This window comes from Poecilia latipinna, unplaced genomic scaffold, assembly GCF_001443285.1.
Source record: "Poecilia latipinna isolate Pla-1442-1.1 unplaced genomic scaffold, P_latipinna-1.0 Scaffold357, whole genome shotgun sequence".
In the NCBI taxonomy this organism is placed as follows: Eukaryota; Metazoa; Chordata; class Actinopteri; order Cyprinodontiformes; family Poeciliidae; genus Poecilia; species Poecilia latipinna.
Genome location: NW_015112973.1, coordinates 521,979 through 534,058, shown reverse-complemented (window position 1 = coordinate 534,058; position 12,080 = coordinate 521,979). Strand labels below are relative to the sequence as shown.

General features: G+C 38.2%; 2 protein-coding genes across 2 annotated transcripts in view; both read left to right on the top strand.

The window, feature by feature from the left end:
* Positions 1–1,586: 1,586 nt before the first annotated feature.
* Positions 1,587–9,234, top strand: LOC106949694 (cytochrome P450 2J2-like). Its single transcript, XM_015036129.1, has 10 exons — positions 1,587–1,598; positions 3,487–3,724; positions 5,029–5,191; positions 5,335–5,484; positions 5,651–5,811; positions 5,995–6,171; positions 6,828–6,966; positions 7,077–7,264; positions 7,677–7,818; positions 8,309–9,234. Exons 2-10 carry the CDS (start codon positions 3,524–3,526, stop codon positions 8,482–8,484), a joined length of 1,497 nt encoding a protein of 498 aa, XP_014891615.1. The 5' UTR covers positions 1,587–1,598; positions 3,487–3,523; the 3' UTR covers positions 8,485–9,234.
* An 803-nt stretch (positions 9,235–10,037) lies between these two features.
* The window catches only part of LOC106949663 (cytochrome P450 2J2-like), an 18,699-nt gene continuing 16,656 nt past the window's right edge, over positions 10,038–12,080 (top strand). Inside the window, exons 1-3 of the mRNA XM_015036067.1 lie at positions 10,038–10,304; positions 11,610–11,772; positions 11,902–12,051. Of these exons, the coding sequence (XP_014891553.1) occupies positions 10,104–10,304; positions 11,610–11,772; positions 11,902–12,051 (514 nt within the window). The 5' untranslated portion in view covers positions 10,038–10,103. The remainder of the gene's footprint in view (positions 10,305–11,609; positions 11,773–11,901; positions 12,052–12,080) is intronic.

Here is a 12,080-nt window from a genome sequence, read left to right as displayed (position 1 = left end):
TATTTACATAACTAGATGCATAGTTATCTAGATAACAAGATATAGTTATTTAGAAATATAACTAGATATATAGAGCTATATATATAGAGATAAATATATATTTACATAGCTAGAAATCTAGTTATATAGATAATTATATATCTACATATAGATCTATGTTTATACATTTGTTATATTAAACTAGTTTCTGTTATTTTCAAATCTGCCATATGAATAATTTTGTAGATTTCTTTTGTTTACCAGTGCATTTCTTGTGGCATCATTTGCTCTGTGTTAATAAAGCTCTTATAATTGACGAGTTAAAAAAAAACTGACAATATTTTAAATTACCAAATAAAAACCTTGACCAAAAGACATTTTTCATCTCTTTTTCTTTAATGCAGGTTTTGTGCTAAAGCATTTTAATACTTTGGTTTGTTGATTAAGATTGTATATCTATTAATGTAATTCACTTTCAGGTTAGGTGAGAAAGACCCCATTGTTCCTACTGGAATGAGGCATCTGGGCCCCACTGAAAACCCAGTCAGCACCCATTTAAATCTACCTGGGCAAACCCATATGGGGCCACCATGGAACCCGTGGACAAACCCACTTGGTGCCCATATTCTAGCCCAGTTTAGACCCAGTTGGGGCCCAGGTAAAAATGAAAGCTCCCAAGTGGGGCCCAGATGGGCCTCATGTAAGTTACCCATCTGGGCCCCACTGAAAACCCAGTCAGCACCCATTTAAATCTAACTGGGCAAACCCATGTGGGGCCACCATGGAACCCGCGGACAAACCCATTTGGGGCCCATATTGGCAGCCCACTTTTATCCCATATGGGGCCCACATGGGTATGCTGGCTGGGGATAAACAGCTTAAATTCCTGTCAGACTTAAGACAGGACTACAAAATTCAACAACTACTTTCAGTCATCGGTAAAAATTAAAAGACTTTACTCATGCCTTGGCAATAACAAACATGTATTGGAAGTACAATCTGCACTGATGAGTCCCTATGATCAGCAGTCACTATAAGGCAATATTTTGGTGGCATGTAAGGAAAAAAAAACATTTCTGTTCTACCATTGCAAACATAAATGTACAGAGTTTATGTTTAGCTTTTCCCTACTATTAAACACAAAAGAGGGTTTTAGCATTTAAAATTTAAATAGGACAGCATTTTATATTCTTAATCCAATCACAGAACGTCTCTCCAGCCTCTGGAGGAACCAAGCAGAGTTACACCACATCATCAGTTTACAGTGGAAAAATGAGGTGCTGTGTATTTCCAGGTAAACGTGTGTGTCTCGGGGAGCAGCTGGCCCGGATGGAGCTGTTCCTCTTCTTCACCTCCCTCCTCCAGAGGTTTAAGTTTTCACCTCCTCCAGGAGAGAAGCCCAGTCTGGAGTTCAAACTGGGAGCCACTCATTGTCCCAAACCTTACCGCCTCTGTGCCGTTCCACGCTAAAACAAAACAAATGTTTTGCATCTGCTGTCGATCTACTCACACTGAAATGAAAGCGCATGACTGAGCCGATCTCAGTGGGTGTTTAAACCTGTTATTACACAAACAGTGAGGAAATCAGACTAGATCCTCTGAAGAAAGCTAACTCTGTGGTTTGTGTGTTTGTGTGTCTGAAAAAAAAGAAAAAAAAGAAAAGAAAAACCAAAAGAAATGTTGTCTTTTAAATAAATGCTGCTTGTTCACTTTTTAAATGTTTTATCCAATTTCAATTTACAGTGTGTGCACAAAACTGTTTACTAATACATGTTTTGTTTTTTATGTGAAGTGAATTTCATTGAAAATAATTTAAATGACTTTCCTGCTTTAATAAAGACTGTTGTGATGTAATGGAGTGAATGCCACTGATTACTTCCTCAATCTCTCCACACCATAAAAAGACAAAACAAAAACTATCTCTAACTTACTGTAAAATACTGGCAGCTGTGGTTGCCAGAATTTTACCCTATTTAGACTGGTTCAAAATTATGAGAAGGCTGGCAATAAAACTTAAATAAGCCCTCAATAAAATGGATGGAAATCATAAATGGGAGTGATAACTTGCAGAAAAATGGTCATCACAATAAAATCCACAAACTCAGTTAGGTGAAGAGAAGATGAGATTAGGTGAGAAAAGATGCTGAAAGATGTATCTGAATTCTCTAGTACTTTTTCTACAGCAAACAGTATTTAATAAATACTTTATTTCCTCATTCAACTTTAATCTGGCTTTAAAAAATACAAAATGTGATTACAGAAGTTTCAATTACAGAAAAAAATCTCTTAGCCGAAAACGTTGAACTTGGGAACTGCTTTTATAGCAGCTTTTTTATTATAACAACCTCAGGCCTATTTGATAGGCTCTTTGTAATGTCTACTTTTGTTTTGGGAATTTTGTAAAGCAGCATTTATAAAAACGTCCGGAAGACGTTCAAACAATGTTCAGAAGTATGCACGGTGTATTAGAAGAAAAAAAAAGATAAAAAAATAATAACAGCCATAAAAGTTTTAAAGATATAAAAACTAAATCAAATGAAATGACAGCAAAAAAAAAAAAAAAAAGGAAAATTAATTGGGAACTACGTTCACGGACGTCGTGCGAGCCTTTGCTTGATAGCTGGGTATGTTTATGACATGTTTTGAATTGTCACAGTCTATAGTTATAGCTCTAAGGTGTTCTGTCCCACACGATTAAAAGGCCGTAGAAGATTAAAACATTCGCACAAAGAGTGATGTTCTTATTTTGAAAACCAGGTAGTTTCAGTATTACATAGCTCATCTGACAGTCGTGCAGCTGTCAGATGATGCTTCAACACCTCAGCACGGTGTTGAAGCAATGGAAGCGTTATTCAGTCTTTTCAGCTTGGAATGGTTTGACACGCGGAGTATTTTAATATTTTCCCGCGTGTTTTTGCTGCTGAGCGATATTTTAGGGAACAGAAAACCGAAAAACTTTCCTCCTGGACCGCGTCCTCTTCCTTTTATCGGAGATCTTCATCGCATTAGCCCTGCTACACTTCACCTTCAGTTCACAGAGCTGTGAGTTCTTAAATAAATAGATACATAACAACCAAATGTCGATGTTAAATACGTTGAAAAGAATGTGCTAATTATATTCCTAAGCAGTAGATTATGGTACACAGTGTCAACAGCTAAGGTAGTCAAAAAAGTTTATTCAACCGAATGCCGTATCGGTCAGGGTTTTAGGAATAAATTATCATAATGTACAAAACCATGCAAAGTTTTTAATGGACTTTCAATGCAACTTTTAGAGCAACTTTGCATTAAAAGTGTCATTACCGAATGACACTTCATGACAACTGTCATAAACATTCATAAAGACTCGTTCATGTTCGTGTTATGTCATGTTTATGACAGTGTCATGTCAGTCTTATGCACACCCCTTCAATTAAAGTGTTACCGCATCCGCAGATTAAGAGTGATGCTTTTATTTTGAAAACCAGGTAGGCTCGGCTGCTCAGTATTTCATAGCTCATCTGACAGACCTGCAGCTGTGTTACCGCAGCACTGTGTTGAAGCAATGGAAGCGTTATTCAATCTTTCCGGCTTGGAATGGTTGGACACGCGGAGTATTTTAATATTTTCCTGCGTGTTTTTGCTGCTGAGCGATATTTTAAGGAACAGAAAACCGAAAAACTTTCCTCCTGGACCGCGCGCTCTTCCTTTTATCGGAGATCTTCATCGCATTAGCCCTGCTAGACTTCACCTGCAGTTCACAGAGGTGTGAGTTCTTACATAGACAGACATATAGTATTATTATGATGCTAAGAGTTTAAATCTATAGCCCCAGCATGCTCTGACTCGACCCAAATTTCGCGTCAGGCCAAACATAATTAAGTTTGATGGTCAGGTTGTGGTGCGTTTTTTAATAAACCACATAAGGTCTAGTGTGAACCATGCATAGGCTTGCATACATCACAGAAAAAATGAAACTATAATTCATGATCTAAAGTTGTGTTCATCTACTTATTATAGTCTAAATAGAGGAATAGGTAGTTTACCATATAGAGGAAAGTGAGTTATAGAAAAGCACTAAGTAATGTTCATTACAGATTTTAAAGCGACACCGTCATATAACTCATACTCGCTAAGTATTTCCCACAACAGCACCTAATGCGATCCAAATTTCTTTTTCAACCTAATGCATAATCACATAATCAAAGGATCAAAATACAATAATTCATGTGTCACAGACAAAGATAAAAAAAAATCTGTGGCTGCTGCAGTTAATGATTGTACAGAAGTGTTAGGTTGTTTTGATAAAACTATCTGTGGATGTCAGGAAATGTTTTGTACTGACAGAAGGACACATAAAAAGTAATAGTTTTAAAACAACTCATTTCTGACAAAACTTTATGCTCACAAGCAACACCCATGTTTGCCTCAGTGGTCTGGCTTGTAACTGTAGTATGTTGTTGTCCTGGCCTGAAGTTTTTAGTATTTGCATACTTCAGATTCAGGTTTGTCGTCCTGTGAAGTCAATATTTCAGTTGTGCAATAGTCACTGGGCAAACAGAGAGAGTGTTTTTGGTGGAAGAGCAAATGTCTCCCTCTCTTCGTATGTTTGATTTCTGCATCGCCGGGAGGGGTGCACTGATTTATTGGCCAGACGATTTATCTGTGCCAATTTCCTTAATTTTGGGAGATCGGTGATCGGCCGAGTTTTACATATGAAGACGATCTTATCCGCTGATCTTATCTGGCTTTGCAAAGGTCTAAGAATCAACCGCTGTCCTCTTTTGCTCTCCGGTGAGAAAGGTTTGACTGACAGACAGGCCCACCAAGTCATGTCTGCATGTTTACAATTAACAATAGTGACCCCACTGTTCCCAACTTAACAACTTCTTGCTTTATTGAGCAACATTTCAAGACAAAATAAAATTGATATCGGCCAAAATCGGAATTGGCAGGTTAAGCTTTTTAAAAGATCAGCGATCGGCCAGAAAACTGCAATCAGTGCACCACTAATTGCCGGGTCTTTTTCAAGAAAGTAATAAAGCTCATGCCATCATTTTTGTTGTTCAGTTTGCAGAAAAATATGGAAACGTTTTCAGTCTCCATCTGTTTGGGGAAAAAGCTGTGATCGTTAACGGGTACAAACACGTGAAAGAGGCCCTTGTTGAAAAAGGAGAGGACTTCATGGATCGCCCCACCATTCCACTGTTTTCTCAGATTTTCAAGAACAAAGGTGTAGTGTAGTTTATTAAATTTGTAATTAATTTTATCTAAAAATGTGTCAAAATGTTGAGTTGGTACGGATGGAACTCCACTGACCTGAATGCTAATGCATGCTTCTATTTATTTATTTATTTTTACTTATTTATTAAAAAGGTATTGTGATGTCAAACGGTAATCCATGGAAAGTGCAGAGGAGGTTTGCTCTTCATACGCTGAGGAACTTTGGTCTGGGGAAGAAGACAATGGAGCGATACATCCAGCAGGAGTGCGAGTATCTCACTGAAATTTTTACTGATCAACAAGGTACAAAAAAAAAATTATCAGATAATATGCTGCCCTTCACTCTTTTTTTATTATATGTCTGCTACAGTTATTTCAATATTTCAAGCTATACATCTTTTTTTTTTCATATTTTTAATGCATTTTTTATTTGACTCTGTTTTGTCTGTAATCTGTTTTTCTTTGAAAGGAAAGCCTTTCTCTGCCCAGGCGTTGATCAACAACGCCGTGTCCAACATCATCTGCTGTTTGGTCTTCGGGAGTCGATACGAATACAATGACAAGCAGTACCAGACCATCCTTGAGAACTTGAATGAGATTTTGCGCTTACAGGAAGGTTTGTGGGTGCAGGTAAGTCTTCTTTGCACACAAATGCAGATGAAGTTTAGTTATAGTTTTAACGTCCCAAAACAAAATTTGTTAGACCGACAATCCAAACGCAGCTGGAGATATACTTTACTGTATGTTCAGCAAAACAATATTTGTCTTAAGGTTTTTCAACAAGGATGAAAATTTATCTTCTTTGATCCTCAGATATACAACATGATTCCCTCTGTGATGAAGTGGCTACCTGGACCCCAAAAGAAAATATTTGTGCTTCTACAGAACATAATTGACTTTATAGAAATCCGTATAAAAGAGCACAAAGAAAACTTTGATCCCTCATCACCGAGAGACTACATTGACTCCTTCCTGGCAGAAATGGGAGACGTAAGTGTTGAATTCAGTAATAAATTACATAAGTTTATGTGACTGTTTTGGACGTTTGGGTTTATAGCCTGTAGTCTCATGTCAGTGTACATTATATTTTTGCTTCAGTTCTGCACTAAGCACGGGAGGCCACACAGACAACTCTTTATACATCAAGAGCTAACATGTTTAAATGGAGGATATTATGTAAAATTGACCTTTTAGCTTCATCTTGTGTCATAAAGTTATTCCCTCCTCAAAACCTTCATGGAGTGTTGCTTTAATTCTTACATGCACGTTTGAGGGATCATTGCATCTTCTGTGGCAGCTAAACTCTTGCTCCCACAAAGCTCCCCCTCAGAGCTGTAGTCTGAGGGGGAGCTCTGAGACACAATGTTGTGTCTCAGAGCACAACATTGTATACATAATTTTTTTTAACATCTGAAGGTAACTTGGTCATTAGATTGTACAGGGACATTTTCCTCCACATTTCTCATTTGTAGCAAGGATAAACCATTACAGTCAGGGACGTGAAAGTCTTCAGAAGTACTTTTGAGTTTCTCTTCAAAGCAACTAAGTCTTAAGAGATCAGAGGCAGATTAAAAAGCTTGAACAGCACAATGCATATAGTAAGTATGTAGACACAATGTCACTCCTGTCTCTCATATCTTTGGCAGAAAGAGGACACAGATTCTGGTTTTGGTATCTTAAATTTGTGTGCCTGCTCTCTGGACCTGCTTTTTGCTGGTACAGAAACCACTACCACCACTTTGCACTGGGGGCTGCTGTACATGATCTACTACCCTGAGATACAAGGTGTGTGAGAAACACTCAGTAGACTGAAATATGAATATAAAAATAGAGAAAGGCATTAATTTTCCCCACTGCTCAGACTCAAAAGTTAGTTGTGTTTTCGGTATGTTCAGAGCGAGTCCAGGCTGAGATAGACGCTGTGATCGGTCCATCCAGACAACCCGCGGTGACCGACAGAGAGAACATGCCCTACACTGACGCCGTCATCCACGAGATACAGAGGAAGGGAAACATCATTCCACTGAATGTGGCCCGCATGGCGACCAAAGACACCACCCTGGATAAATACTCTATTCCAAAGGTACATTATTTACAGTGGACAGTATTCAGCTCAGGAGCACTGATTGGGCGTTAACATTTTCTCAGCAAAGCCTTTATTCCTGACAAACCCACACATTGAGGAACACAGAAATACCCTAAAGGAAAAACCAACTGATTACTTTAAACGGAATTGTTCATTCATAATTTACTCATAATTGTTTTTATAAATGTTTCTTTGCCATAAAAATACCCAACAAGAATTGAATACTAGGTATTACATGGGTAACTTTACTACCTAATAATTTCCCTGCAGGTTTGTTATAAATGGGTGCAGACTGCTTATCTTTATTTCCTATTTATCTTGTTTTACTCCCGGTACAGATAAAAATCTACTGACAAACTGAGCAGAAATAAATGTCTTACTGAGCCTCTTGTCTTTTTTCAATCTCCAGGGAACCTTGGTTATGGCGACGCTTCACTCTGTCCTCCATGATGAGTCCATGTGGGAGACTCCTCACTCCTTCAACCCTCAGCACTTTCTGGACCAGGACGGTAAATTTAGGAAGAGAGAAGCCTTCATGCCTTTTTCTGCAGGTTGGTAATAGTTTCAGTCTGTTAAAATTCATTTATTTCTACTTGAGTCTTCGTAAAACGATATTCAGCTTGATTGCATAATATTTATTTGTCCTTATTCAAAAAAAAGAAGGAACAATTCAATCAGCGATCAATAAAAATAGCTCAAGTTTTCTTTGACTTAATAGCTGAAAAGTTATAGGATAACTAGATTTTGATTTTTCTTTGCTTAGTTTGAATATGAAGTGCTACTTTAAAGACAGAAAAGAGATTGTGACGTTCCAGACACATAAATTAATGAACTTGTAGCAAAACTAAAGTGTTTTTGTTATGATTGTGCTCCTGTGTTTGCTTGTTTGGTGTTAAGTTGAAGATAAAATAGCGCCAACAAATTGCCACTAATGGTGCTCTTCCTATGTACAGTAGATAAGAAGCTGACACAGATAAGTCCAGAATAAAGTGTGGCCACATCACAGTTGTGTAGCTATGGTGTTGTGTTGTCTATCCTCAGGTAAACGTGTGTGTCTCGGGGAGCAGCTGGCCAGGATGGAGCTGTTCCTCTTCTTCACCTCCCTCCTCCAGAGGTTTAAGTTCTCACCACCTCCAGGAGAGAAGCCCAGTCTGGAGTTCAAACTGGGAGCCACTCATTATCCCAAACCTTACCGCCTCTGTGCCGTTCCACGCTAAACCAACAGAAGTGTTGACATAAACCCATCAGACTGTCTCTGAAATCAAACATCTCAGTGGCAGACGTGTCTTAAAACCTGTTGGTATTACAGCAGTTAACATACCAAATTGTGTAGAAATAAAGCTGTCCAAATTGTTGATGCTAGGAAGCAATGGTGTGACTTAAATGGCTATATTTTAATCTAAATCACATTTCATCCTGCTATGGAACATTTTGCTTAAATTTTGCACCTTGTTGTTGGGAAGCAGATCAATAACCTGTTAATTTCTGTTGGTTGTGATTCATGTCCATTTAATACTTTTTTTTACAGTGAAATGTTTTTGATTTAATGCTTACTTCCTTAAAAAGAAGCCTGCAATGTGTTTAAGTGAGAAGATACAATAGACGGCACAAATGACCAAACGAACAGCTTTGAAATGATCGCATGTGATGAAATCATAACATGTTTTATCGTTATTCACAAATGTCTATAATCACTTGACTTCAATCATTTTCCAATTATGGGAAAGTTCATCTTAAATAAAAAGCTTTGGTTTTACCTCTGTCTTTAAAATCAGCATATCGCCTGATAAGCTTGGGAGAAAAATTGTTGTGAAATTCAGACTGGTGTTTCCAGTTTCAGATGTAATGTAAAAGTTTTGGAGATAAGATAAAGATGATCTACCACTGGGAGAAATGTCACTGATAAGTGCGAGTCAGTGGGGCAAAAGTAAAGCTGAATGACAGCGCATGAATCAGTCAATAAAAAGTAAATAAAACAGATGCAGAACAGATCACAACCCTTGAGCTTTTCATCATGTTGCCAACCAGGATTATATGATTATGACCTTAAACTTCAGTGCACTTTTGCCATGGTTTTCGTGGAGGTGTTTTGTATATTTATATTCTTTTTTTTTTTTAATGGCTGTTGATTTTTTTAAATTTATTTCAGTCATGGTTTGTTCATTCTTTTATTTTGGGTTTCTTAGTTCTTTCCTGTGTTCTGTGCTTTGTTCGTTTTGGCTCCTGCTAAGGTTCTACCCCGTATGCTTTTCTCCTGGTTCTCGTCAAATTCTGTTCATGTTTCATTTTCTCAGCTTTTGTAAATCTTTTCTATAATAAACAAATAAAAATAATTTTGATATGGCCCAAAATGAAAGTGAGTTTGGCATCTCTAAATGAATTTGTTCTACATCATAAATACCCACAACAGTTAGACACAATAATTCAACTGAAAGACTAAGTTAACATTGCTCACCTTGTTACATTCACTGGGTGTCATTTCCCTGCAAAATTGTTCATACAATTTTTTTTCCTCTTCAGGATTGCACTTAGTTCCGTCCAGCTTCCCTGTCCATATTGAAAAAACGTATTCCCACAGCATGATGCTGCAACTACTGGCAATAAATCATTATACATGTTACATTATATTTTATGAGATGGCACCAAGATGGAGATTTTAGGCTTCCATGATTTTTACGACTTACAATTCTTTTTCCTTTCAATTTTCTTGGGCTCACTGCTTTTACTTTGAAGGCCAACAGCGTACCAATGTGATTCTGTGACGTCACGCAGAGTGTTTTCTTCCTGCGTATTAAAACTTGATCCATTTTAATCAGACGCCGTTTAAGGAGTAGTCATGAAGTCCGTCTTCCGTGTCCTGGGCTTGGATTGGATAGATAGCAGCAGCGTTCTCATATTTGTGTTTGTTTTTCTGCTGCTGAGCGACGTTTGGAAGAACAGAGCGCCGAGAAACTTTCCACCCGGACCTTGGCCCCTTCCTTTTGTTGGACATCTTCATCTCCTTGATCTCTCTCGGATGCACCTGCAGTTTTCTAAGGTATCCAATGAAATGCAAAAAAAAAAAAAAAGTATTGTTGCATAAAGCAAAGAGTTTAATACTCTGAAACATTTTCAGTTTTATCTGGTTGAGAACGATGTGTTTTCTCCTAGATGAAACTTTAACTCTTGCATTAAAATAACTAAAATACCCCGATGGTCCGGATTTGAAAGCAACTAGTGTAAAGGTATAGTCGAATGAAGCACCTTGGTCTGATTGTCAAATAGTTTAATAATGTATATGCTGTGAATACAAGCAGTTAGACTCAGAAAAATAAAGTATAATCAGAGGTGGGCAAAATATCCATAAACTGTGCTCAAGTAAGAGCAGCCCTACTTCAACATAGTTTTACTCAGACCCCACCCCAGGAGTCTGTAGTTTGTTGAGCCACATTTCACTGCAGTTAAAGCTGCAGTGTGTAACTTTTACAATAATGTTGTTTTTTTTTACACATTTGCAAACACCGTCGCTGTGTTGTGACAATGTAAGATGAGACAGATGATCTGTGAAAGGACTTGGCTCCTCCACCTCTTCCAAGTGGTATTCTTGTTGTCTGATGAAATGCCCCAGTATCTGTCGTCACTGGTGGCCATACTGACGGAGGGATGCTTACACGAGGGTGATTGACAGCGCTAAGACCCTCCTCCTTCTTCTGATGTGTTGTTTCTGATGGAGCAGTGTATTTCAGTAGACGGCAGATCCATAGAGAGGAGGCAGAGGAGCTCTGTTTTTTTTCTCGTACATGTACTGTCTCAACACTATATAAATGTGAAAAAATAGATATTTCTACAAAATTTACATAATGGAGCTTTAAAAGAGCTAATGCCATTTCCTACATAGCTAACACACAACCTTTTGACCTCTGTAATTGAACATTTTGAGGTATTTCCAGTGTAGGTTTGGACTTTGACTTAGCCATTTCAAAGCAAGGTTCACACTGTCCATTCATCAGCTATCCCAGCCAAAACATATAACGGTAAAATAATTGGTGCAAGATCTCTAGGTTTGAGGTTGAACATTTGGTCTGTGTTTCTCAGTTTGCCATGTTGGTTTATTACTTAAAACTCCAATAAAATAAATTCAAGCTTGGGGTTGTACTGTAACAAAGGAGGAAGATGTTCAGGGGTTCTTCATAAATTTAGGAAGGCACTAAACCTCCAAACTAAAGCTTTTAGAGTCCAGGGACACTTCTCCCCGTCTGATTGTGTCGACTGCTGGCACTGAGCACAAAAGGAAAGTGTCCTCAGTGTTTTGAGAATTCATTTTCCTTTGTGTTGAGTCATTGGGGCCATTCTTTGTGCTCAGTTGGCAGAAAAATATGGGAACATTTTCAGCGTTCGCCTCTTTGGTGAAAGGACTGTCATCGTTAGTGGCTACAAGCAAATAAGGGAGGCTCTGATCCTTCAAGGAGAAGACTTCGTAGATCGTCCCGTCATCCCGCTATTTGAAGAGTTGGTTGGGAATAAAGGTAAACCTTTTGTGTCCGAAGCTGCAGTGTGGAGTTTTGGTACACAAGAAACAAATCATATAGATGTTGGTTAATGCAGTAACTCCCAAATACCTTTACTGTAACATTGTTTTTTTTTGCTTTCAAAAGGTCTTGTTGGTTCCAGTGGTTATCCATGGAAGACACACAGGAGATTTGCTCTTCAGACACTCAGAAACTTTGGCCTGGGCAAGAAAACCCTGGAGCGATCCATCCAGCAGGAGTGCCAGTACCTCACAGAGGCCTACGCCGCTCACAAAGGCAAAGAAGAAGAAATTTTTATATATATA